Here is a 10,861-nt window from a genome sequence, read left to right on the forward strand (position 1 = left end):
CTGGGCTACACAATGAGTTCAAAGCCAGCCTGGCTATCTCAAAAAAAAAAAAAAAAAAAAAAAAGCCTAAAGTGGAAGAAATTATGTAACAAATATTTCAAGGGACAATCTCAAAACTGTTAAATCACTTTTCAGAAGAAAGAAGATCATAAAACCAGGGAGCCTTCTAAACAGTACTATTTATTATAACCTATACCAGAAAATAAAACTAACAACAAACAATTTAACTGGCCCTGGAAAATAGGATCAATTTTGATCAATCCTAAAGAAGATTCACAATGATGAGATTTTTATCAAAGGAAAGCTGCAGCCAGCCAGGAATTGTAGCACATGCCTGAAATCCCTGCTATTTGGAAGACAGAAGCAGGCAGAGTATCTTCCTAGCATATGGGAAGCCCCAGTTCAATACCTAGAACTGGAAAAACATGGAAATGTTTGTAAGATAAAGAACATTTCTTCCCAATGCTATCATTAATATTACAGAACTGTAGGAGCAGAAGAAACCCCAGACTAAATTGGGAAACAGATGGGCTACAGTTTTAGAGTAAGAGAAACTGTCACCAACCTATTCAATCTTTTGGCATAATTACAAACTTAAGGTGGCATATGAATATGACTATCAATTTCATTCTACTTTTTGGCAATGTCAAGCAGTCTGTTTTGAGCTAAAAATTATGACAGGTGAGCATAATGGCTCATACCTGTATTTCCAGCACTGGGGAGAGTAGAGGTAGGAAGACTTGTAATAAGTTTGAGTCCAAATTGATCTATAATGTGAGACCTGTCTTACTTTTTTTTTTTTTCCTGAAAAAAGAGTTGTAACTGACAAATATTTGGTCTGTCATTTTTATAACTTTCACTTACCAGATAAAGTGGGCAAGAAAAGATTTTAACTGTGCCAATGATAACTTTCCTCTCTTCCCAGTTTTCAAATCAGAGTGCTCTCTACTACTTCAAACCTATTTTATTGCTTCCTTTCTCTTCTTTTGGAGAACTCTGAATTTTAATTACTAATATTATCAAGTCTTATCTTCCCAAAGAGTTGAAAGAGGGGGAGGGCTACAATCTTTCAAGTGCCCTCCTGCCAATTCCACTAACAGCAGTATGGAGAACTCTACCATTTGTCCCCAACCTCTTGAATGCAGTTTCTATTAAGAAAAAAAAGTTGGCTCTGTTTCTCTGGACACTACAAAACAGTTTTTCAGTGAATGAAGGGTTGGAGAGCAATAGCCTAACTTCTGCTAAGTTGAGCGTTTGAGGATACATCAGTTTCTGCCCGCTTTATGAAAACTCGGATGCCCTTTACTGCTCAACTGAAAGTAAGATGAAGAACCGGCAAGAGAGTGACAGGCTCTCTCAGAGGAACTGCTACATAGCAGTTCATTAAAAGGTCACAGACCACCCTACCGAAGCCTCCGTGGGAGTTCAGTAGCCTTTACCCACCACTGTAACTGCTGAACCACTTCACTGTGTGACTTAGGGAACTTACAAGAGGACATTTTGAAGCAATGAATGACTGCTTTCCAAGGCCTGACAATCTTCAAATTAAATGGGAAGGGAGACCTTAAGGAAAACACGTGAAAAGCTATTTTCCTGGCAGTCACTCAAGGCTGGGAAGTTTTTTCCCTTCCCTCCTTTGCTGGTCAAAGTGAAAACTGCAAGTAGGAAAATTAGGATCAGTCCATCCTTTGAGTCATGAACCAGGGGAGCGGGGACTCGAACCGCCAGCCACTGTGGGGCAGACACCCTAACCAACGCAGAAGACCGGCTTCGCCGGAACAGAGCACGGGGTGGGGTGGGGTGGGGGGTCCCCTTCCCAAACACCTCGCCTCGGCGGGTCCTCGCGACCGCCCAGCCCGCAAAGCCTGCGGCCAAGCCGCCCGCGGCGCGTGGGGCGAGCGCGGGCCGGGGACGCGCGGCGGGGCGCGGGCCTGCCCCAGGACGGCACCCATCCGCAGAGGGCCGGGCCCGCGCTCGCCCCACGCGGCCGCAGACGCGGGCGCCGGCGCCCCGGGGCGGGGGGGAGCCGACGAGAGGCCGGCCCGGCCCCGCGGGCGCCGAGGCACGAGGGGCCGGGAAGGAAGGCCGGGGCGCGCGGGGCCGAGGCGCCGCCCCCCGCTCCGCGGCCACACAAAGGGCCGGGCCCCCGCCGCCGCCAGCGCAGCGCCTTTGTGCGCGGCTCCCGGGCGCCGGCCTCGGCCTCGGCCTCCCCGCTCCTTACCCGCGTGAGTAGCGGTCTCATCTGCTCGCCGGCCCCGTCCGCCTCCATGGCCGGCCTCGGGGGTGAGGAGCGGGGGGCCGCGGCGGCAGCTGCCGAGCCGGGCACGCGGGGAGCGAGCGTGGCGCAGCGCGGGGCGCGGGCGCTCTCACCGCCGGCGAGGCCGCGGCGTGCCCGGGGACCGCCGACTGACGGAGCCCGAGGACGCGGCGCGCGGGAGGGGAGCCGCGCGGGCGGGCGGGCGGCGGGGGCGGGGCCGGGGCGGGCGCACCCCGACACGCCCTCCGGAGCACGCCCCCTGCCGGCTCGCCACCTCCGGCCGGCTTCGCACGCCCGCCGCCTCTGGCTAGGCCTCCGGGGGACGGGGTGGGGGCGGGCGGACGGGCGTTCCTCTCAGCCAATCAGCGGCAGCAGCTTCCTGGAGGCCCCGCCCCTCTTTGTAAAAGCTTCATTGACCCAAGCTGAGAGTCGAACTCTTATCCGGGTCTAAGTTCCTATGACGTTTTCAAGTGGAGTGGGGCGGGGGAGGTGGGTCGCAACCTGTGCGGGTTCCTCCCCTCCACGTGGAGGGAAGCAGGTTGGTGGCATCCTTTCACTTAACTGGCAGGTCTTCCTTTTTCTTTCCTAGGCCTGACTCCAAACTGGGGCCTGTAAAACGGGATCCAGTCCTCCAAGCTCTCCCACCCTTGATTCCAATGCCCTGAGGGCATCTTTTAAAGATCCCTGCTACACGTGCTCATTGAAGAATTAAGTGAATTTCTGCCTTTCTGTGAAGGTACTTAGCAGGTGGCATAGTTTTTTTTTCTTTGTTTTGTTTTTTCCCTGGCTGGACCTCACTCTACACCAAACTGCCCTGGAACTCACTGTAGTCCAGGCTGGCCTTGAATTCATTGTAATCCGCCTACCTCAGCTGACTGTGAGCCACCATGCCCAGCTATGTGCAGTGCTCCTTATTGATCCACGATTGTTAGCAGGGTTCTCCAGATGTTTGTAAACAACACACAAATGGTTTAGTTGAGAATGGTTGAATCTGGCTACAGAACAAAATACATATCATCACAGAGTAAGAAGTTCATCTACTCATCTTTAACAGGATATTAATAAAACCTTCTGTAAATAATACATGGGTAACTATAGTGGGTAACTGTTCTTGTTTTGGATCCAAGACTCCATTTTGTTCTAAAATTCCCTTGAAGGTACTTGTAGACTAACAATATTGTAACTAACTTGCCCAAGAACATATGTGTTTCCATTAACAATAGCTACCATGTAAAGAAGCCTGCAATTAGAAACTGGCATTTTGCAAACATGTTTCACCTGAAATCTTCGGAAAACTGCAAACTATGTTAGCTATGATTTCAATGTGTCTTCTAAAAGCTATGTTAGAAACTCAATCCTCAGAGTAACTGTGTTGGGAGGTGGAGCCTAGCAAGAAGAGTTCAGAACATAAGACCTCTACCCTCAGGAGTGGATTAATGCCCACAATGAAAGACCTGGGGCTGTGAATGTAATCTCTTGTTCTCTTCTAAATGTTCTTTCACCCTTCTGCTTTCAGACTTGGATAATGAAGGAAGAAAGCTCTCACCAAATGACCCAAGGCAACCCTTCCACCATAAGATCCACAGCCTCCAGCACTGTGAGAAATGTTGTCTTTAATGTTCTTTATTGAACATAAGAAATAATTAAATGATTCAGCCTGTGGTATTATGTTGTAATCATTCTAAATGGACTAAGGCATTTTTCAGAAATAACTGGCTTTTAGTTCTAGTAAGTAGAATGGCTCTTCATATCCCACCATATTAATGCCTCACTAAATAAATTTTAAAAATAAAGATCAATAAATAAAAAGAATATATATACATACTATATTTATGAACACATACACACACACGCACACACACACACACACATATATGTATATGCTGTGCTGGGAATTTAACTCAGAGCCTCACCCATGCTAATTAAGCACTTTATCACTAAGCTACATCCCCAGTCTATGAATTTATATTGAAAAATTTATTCTGTACTTTCTTTCAGCATACTCTCATCCTATAAAGCTTGATTAGTGCATACAGAAACCCACTGTTCCCATTTTTCTGCTCCATTTTTGCCACAGCCCTTGTAACATTGTAACATATGTTATGACTTATTTGGCTTACCATCTGTATACACACACACACACATACATACAGAGTAGAAGATTTTATTAAATAATGGTAATTTCTCTTCATTTTTTTTTTGTCATATTATCACTCTGTAGCCCAATCTGGCAGGTAGAAAGAGAATTTTGAGGCAAATTGCTCAGTGGGGCCACAAGTATTATTTAATACCAGGTGAGAGAACAGTGAGATCCAAAGCAAAAGGAAAGAAGCTTCGAACTGCCTGGAAGAGAAGGATGATACTTGTAAGATTTCTTTGGTGGGGGTGTAGATCACTTCAATGAAGGGACCTTGTTAATGGGTGACTCAGAAGAACTAAGGAACATGGGGTGGGATAGGTGAGGAGACTGAATGTCCATGGATCAGGTCTACTTGACCCTTGGCCACTTGGGCCGGGTTAGCTGTGGTACAGTTACCTGGGAAGTGAAAAATGACAGAATCACAGTAGTATGCTACTCAGTTTTCTTTACCAGTGAGGATCCTAGTATGGTATTCTTGCAGTCATGGACAGAGAGGGGTAGCAGCTAGCCTTCTCTTCATGGATCTTGCAAAAAGAAAAGAAATGAATTCTTGGCTTATCCAATCTACAATTTGTTAATGGCTTTTCTGCTTTCATTCACTTTTTCCTCTTTTCACTTCATCCCAGCTGCTAAAAGGACACCATAGTAAATGTCGGAATTATAGAATTTATTACTCTCAGTTGCCCCCTTATTCAAGTGCAGCCAAAATTCGCCCTAAGATACAGAGTAAAACAAGTAATGTGTTGAAACTGTACATGAAGGTGCTTATAAAGTGCTGAAAATTATTCTGTTAAGTATTCTAAATATTTATCAAAACATGTGCACAGGGGAATCTCCACTAAGCCAAGGTGAGTGTGTGACTTTATCACTAAAGATAAAGGAGGTAGCACCCAAAACTAATGATTCAAGTCCTAAATTTAGGATACTTCCTTGGTTTATAGAGCTGTGATCCTCGCAGTGGACACAATGTGTTGATAAGATCATCATCGTGTGGAACTCACAGAACAGCTCTTCATGAGCCAGGGCGTGTTAACACAAGTAGTAGCTTCTTTGTCACTTTCTAAAGCCTGAAGTCACCCTTACCCCATTTACCCAGCCCCCTTTGGACAATTTTACATATTTTCTATTGCCTCTTCTTGTAGTTTAGATGCTCCCAATCATCTGATCATATAAGGAGATGGAAGAAGGGAAAAACTGTGCATTCGAAAGTTTTTAAAATTGAGTCTATGAAATAGTATGCAGATAAAGAGGAGGAAAACTAATTACACACATATGCACAGAGTCCTACAAAATAAGACTTGAAGAAGAGCCAGATGACTGATGTTCATAGAGGATGCTGAGCTGCAGAAAGAAATCAGGGCTTATGGTGTAGTGATGGGAGAGAAGGGAAGAAAGGCTTTCTTATTTTGCAGCTCCCTAATGGAGATCTGGGAGTGTCTTCCTGAGGGGGTCAACCTCTCTTAGTCGATGAGACTCCGGTGAGAAGACTCATGCCAGTGAGTCCATTTTAGGAGAAGTATTTTAGGAAGATGAGGTAATTTTTATGTATTTATTTTTTAAGGTAGGGTCTTACTCTAGCCCAAACTGATCTGGAATTTACTTTTAGTCTCAGAGTGGCCTTAAACTCATGGTGATCCTCCAATTTCAGCCTCTCAAGTCCTGGGATTAAAGGCATGAGCCACCACACCCAGCCTCATTTTATTTTCTAGGGTGCTGGGAATGGAACCCTGCATCTTATGTGTGCTAGGCAAGGGCTGTGCACACCAAACCCTGCAATCTTCTGAGAAAGCTCTTCTTTGCACTTGAGGGAAAAGGAGAGGACAAAGGCAGGGTATAGAGGGTCAGAGAAACAGATGCTCTGATGCTGGGTCTGAGGCCTTACAGCACCCTTTAGTTCAAAGTACCCAGCATGTGAAAGTACCGTATTTGGGGGTACCATTTTCTGAGACTAAACAAAGACAAATTAAGACCCTTGGAATACTGATTTTGAGATTATTAGGACAACCTCAGTGAAGGAAAGACCAAAAGAAATGATTTAAATAATTACTGTTCTTGGGCTGGAGGGATGGCATAGCAGTTAAGGTGCTTGCCTGCAAAGCCAAAGGACTCAGTTTCGATTCCCCAGGACCCATGTTAGCCAGAAGCACAAGGGGGTGCACATGCCTGGAGTTTGTTTACAGTGGCTGAAGGCTCTGGTGCACCCATTCTCTCTCTCTCCCTTTCTCTGTCAAATAAATAAATAAATAAAAATACAATAAAATAATTAGTGTTCTTTACTTCATGGGCTAGCCATTCAGATAAATTTTAATTGATAAAATTATGTATGTATGTGTATATATATATATATATATATATATATATATATATATATATATATATACACACACACACACATATACATACACACACACACACACATAAGTATGCATGTATATGACTTAATCCTCAATCTCCCAGAGTTCAGAGAAGGCACTATTTCTATAATCAAAGGTCCACAATGCAGTATGTATAACTCTAAAATGATCCTGGGTGCCTGAGAAGGAGAGAATGGGATGAGTTCTGCTGGGTGGCAAGGCTGATCACAACATGGAAATGTTTAGAAATTTGAAAATGTTTAGAAAAAGCTACAGATAAACAGTAGACTTAAACTGATCCATAAATAATGATGGTATATGTGGTGTGATATGAAATCCATTTGGCTTTCCTGGTTTCAGTCACAAAGTTCCTAAAACTTTGAGAATTTTCTAAGTAGTAAGAGTACCTTCTGATATTCTAAACAAGCCTCTGATGTTTTCTGAATTTATGTTAATGAGATCACACAGGATAGGGTTCAAGATAACCTCAAGATCATGTCAAGTTACAAGAGAATCTGCATAATAGGAAGATGAGGGCACCTAGGAGGATGAATAGGACCTCTGCAAAGGAGAGGTGGGCTGGATCATGTTCTATAGAAACTCTGGGACAGGAGTTGAGTTTCCAGGTCATTAACAGTTGGTAGGACAACTTCAATGCCCCCCACCTCCCAATGTCTCACTCTGTGCATTGCTTCATCTCTATTCTTATAATATCTGTTACCACAACCTGAAGACTGTAAAGTGTTTCCTGAGTCATCTGAGCTTTACTAAAACCACAAGCAAGCTAAAGGAGGTCACAAGAACTTTCTGTTAGAAGCTGTTTGATGAGGAACATACATGAAAATCAATGTGTACACCGAGCTTCGGAAAGGGGAGTGGGGTCTTCTGGGATCAGACACTGCTGTCTCCAGTAGATAATGTTAAAAATGGACTGACTTAAAGGATACTCAGCTATTGATGACCACTGAAAACACTTGGCATATGGGGACAATAGAAAAACATTTGGCTTTTTTTTTTTTCCTTTTATGATATCACTACACCAAGCAAATGGGGAGAGTACATGGAAAAGGGGCATTTATAGACAGAGTAACAGCTGGGTCAGTGATGTTGACCTGAAGAGGCACGATAGTGATGAAGCCAGACAGCCCTGGAGGCAAGTGACTGAGCTGAATCCCTCTGTGCTCATAGTTGTGAGTTGGGTGACTCACATTGCCCTCACAACTCTTTGGGAGCTCTTTTGGGGATAACGATGTACCCTCCTCATGGGATTGCAAAAGAGACTAAGTGAGAGGATTAAGTGCAGCAGCTATAATAAGATATGTTCAGTTCTGTGTACTTTCACTACCTGATTGGAATTCAGGGATGGAGAAAGGTGGGCTCAAGCTCTTATAGAAGGACCTTGTGTTCCAGGCTTTTGAAGGAGTAACTTTTGTCCCCACTTCTGCTCCTCCCTCCCTGTGCCTTTCTGCTCACTGGACAGCGGATGTCCCTTCCCTTTGACCTGACATTTTAATCTCTAAAGACAAGTTCCACCTAAATAGGATATTCTTCAGATGAACAAAGTACAGAACCTCTGATAACCTTTGTAACAGACTTTCCTTTAATCTTTGATTCTGTAAATTGCATGAGATTTAACTTTCAGAGAAGAAATATATGTCCATTTCAGACAATATAGGAAAAGAACTAGGCCTGTAATCCTAGCATTTAAGAGGCAGGAACAGGATGATTTCCACAAGTGCAAGGCCAGCCTGGTTTATGCAGTGAATTCCAGGCTGAGAAGGTCAAATTGTAAGACCTTGTGTCAAAAAAGAAAATAGAGGAAAACTGCTGAGTGTGATGGCACATGCTCTTAATCCCAGTACTCAGGAGGATCCCAAATTGGAGGCCAGCCAGCCTAAGTAGTAATGCCCTGAAAAGAAATTACATATTAAAAGTGGAACAGTCTGCAAGAAGTGGGTTCCATTGGTGAAATAGACACTTATGAGCTGGTTTTGCTAAAAAAAAAAAAAAAAAAAAGACTCCTCACTCATCATTTAGTTGGGTCCAAAAAGGAGCTAAGAGCAGGTGGAAGCCTGGAAACTCGGTCTTTGTTTTGTGTCTGTCTCCTTTACTTTGGCTCTAATTCCTGTGTGACCCTACTATTTACCTGCACTAGTTTCTTCATCTGGTTGCTGTGATGAAATACCTGACAAAAGCAACATAAAGAAGGAAAGGTTGATATTGGCTCACATTTTTAGGTGTAATCCATCTAGCTTAGGAAGGCATATGACGTGAGAGTAGGGAAGCTTGTAACATTGTGTCCATAGTCAGGAAACAAAGAAGAGTGCTGGAGTTTTCAGGAGTCCAGCCCATGACAGGATGTTGCCACATTTAGGGTGCATCTTCAGACCTCCACTAACTTAATCTAAAGACTCCATCACAAAAATGTCCATGGTGACTTCATAGTGCCTGACACTACCTACTCAAGACGATCATAATAGGAGGAAAAGATGATGACATCAGAATAAAAGAGAGATTGATTGAGATGGGGAGGGGATATGATGGAGAGTGGAGTTTAAAAGGGAAAGTTGGGGGAGGAAGGGCATTACCATGGGATATTGCTTACAATCATGGAAGTTGTTAATAAAAAATAAATTAATAAAAAATGTCCATGGTAAATCTAAATCTTACTAAACTGATAGTTAAAATTAACCATCACAAGTCCACCCTTTGTCAACTTGGCATTCAAATATACTGTTTTGTTTCATTTTTCCAGGTAGGGTCTCTCTCTAGCTCAGGCTGACCTGGAATTCACTATGTAACCTTGAGTTGGCCTTGAACTCATAGTGATCCTCCTACCTCTGCCTCCAGATTGCTGGGATTAAAGGTTTACAGCACTGTGCTTAGCCAAATATACTTAAAAAAAATAGAGTGGCCTGTTTTAAGCTTTTTATACCATCTTTTGTCTGTGTTTGTTTGGTTTTCATTTTTTCTTGAGGTAGGGTCTCATTCTAACCCAGGTTAGCTTAGCACTATGTAGTCCCGGACTGGCCTCAAACTCACAGTGATATTCCTACCTCTGCCTCTCAAGTTCTGTGATTAAAGGCATTGCCCACCACACATGGCCTGTAACATTCTTAATCCTTTACATTTTACACCCTAGTCCCCATAGGCTCATGGTCATCTCATAATGCAATGCATTCAGTCCAACTTCAAAAGTAACCATTATAACAGTCCCAACATTGTTCAAAAATTCAATCTCTTTTGAGATTACCTGAGATTTCCTATAAAATTAATAAGTTATATACTTCCCATATAGAGTGGCACTGGGTATACATTCAAATTTGAGAAGGAAGCAGTAGGGACATAGCAAGGAAAGAATAGGCCAAAGCAAGACCAAAACCTAGCACAGCAACACCATACCCTGCAGCTCCATGTTTAACATCTTGTGGGCTCATGATAGAATCATCTGGGCTCCAAGAGGATCGGCTAGATCTGCCACTTTACTTCAGCAGCCTGAAGCACACATAGCCTCTCTCTTGGGCCAGCTTCACTCTGTGCTGCAGCTCCCTCTGCACACGTTCTGCCGTGGTCCTGGCACTGCCAACATCCTGGTGTCTCCACTGTAGCTTAGATTTCACTTCAACAACTTCACATAATGGCCTCTGAGGGCCTCTTTACAGAGACTCTGACCCTGATACATGTTGTCTGGCCTCAGCAGCCATCTGTTACCTTAATACAAGCTTCCATGACTACCGCAGGCTTACAGGTATCAAGCCTATAGAACCAGAACCATGTGGATGATGACAGCACATGCTGCCGCCAACCCCTTGGACCACAGTTCCATTGGCCTCTGTGTACTTTTCCAGGCTGACCATGGGAAATACTTTCCTAGGCACTTGTTTTGAGCAGAGAACACCTTCAACAGAATTCTTAGGTCTCTTCTTTCAAATGAGTTTGCATTTTCAAAAGATAGCCATTGATGGGTGAGGTCTTATCCTCAGAGCACCTTTACTTTTGTCCCAGTGCTGAATGTCAGGTTTCTCTTTAATGGCACTAATATCTTAACAGTTATAGCTGATTTGAACCTACCTTATCTTTAACTTTAAACTCATGCTTTTTTCCTCATAT

The 10,861-nt window shown here is 43.9% G+C and overlaps 1 protein-coding gene and 1 long non-coding RNA gene across 8 annotated transcripts in view; one reads left to right on the forward strand and one right to left on the reverse strand.

The window, feature by feature from the left end:
- Slc4a7 (solute carrier family 4 member 7) overlaps positions 1-2,316 on the reverse strand; it is a 96,577-nt gene extending 94,261 nt beyond the window's left edge. For all 7 annotated transcript variants that reach the window (XM_045153336.1, XM_045153334.1, XM_045153338.1 and 4 more), the window contains exon 1: positions 2,222-2,316. In XM_045153336.1, coding sequence (XP_045009271.1) covers positions 2,222-2,269 — 48 coding nt within the window. In that variant the 5' untranslated portion in view covers positions 2,270-2,316. The remainder of the gene's footprint in view (positions 1-2,221) is intronic.
- A 538-nt stretch (positions 2,317-2,854) lies between these two features.
- LOC123461450 lies at positions 2,855-3,922 on the forward strand. Its single transcript, XR_006637698.1, has 2 exons — positions 2,855-2,993; positions 3,774-3,922. It is a non-coding gene; the product is annotated as an uncharacterized LOC123461450 (long non-coding RNA).
- The last annotated feature ends 6,939 nt before the right edge of the window (positions 3,923-10,861 follow it).

This window comes from Jaculus jaculus, chromosome 6, assembly GCF_020740685.1.
Source record: "Jaculus jaculus isolate mJacJac1 chromosome 6, mJacJac1.mat.Y.cur, whole genome shotgun sequence".
Classification (NCBI taxonomy): Eukaryota; Metazoa; Chordata; class Mammalia; order Rodentia; family Dipodidae; genus Jaculus; species Jaculus jaculus.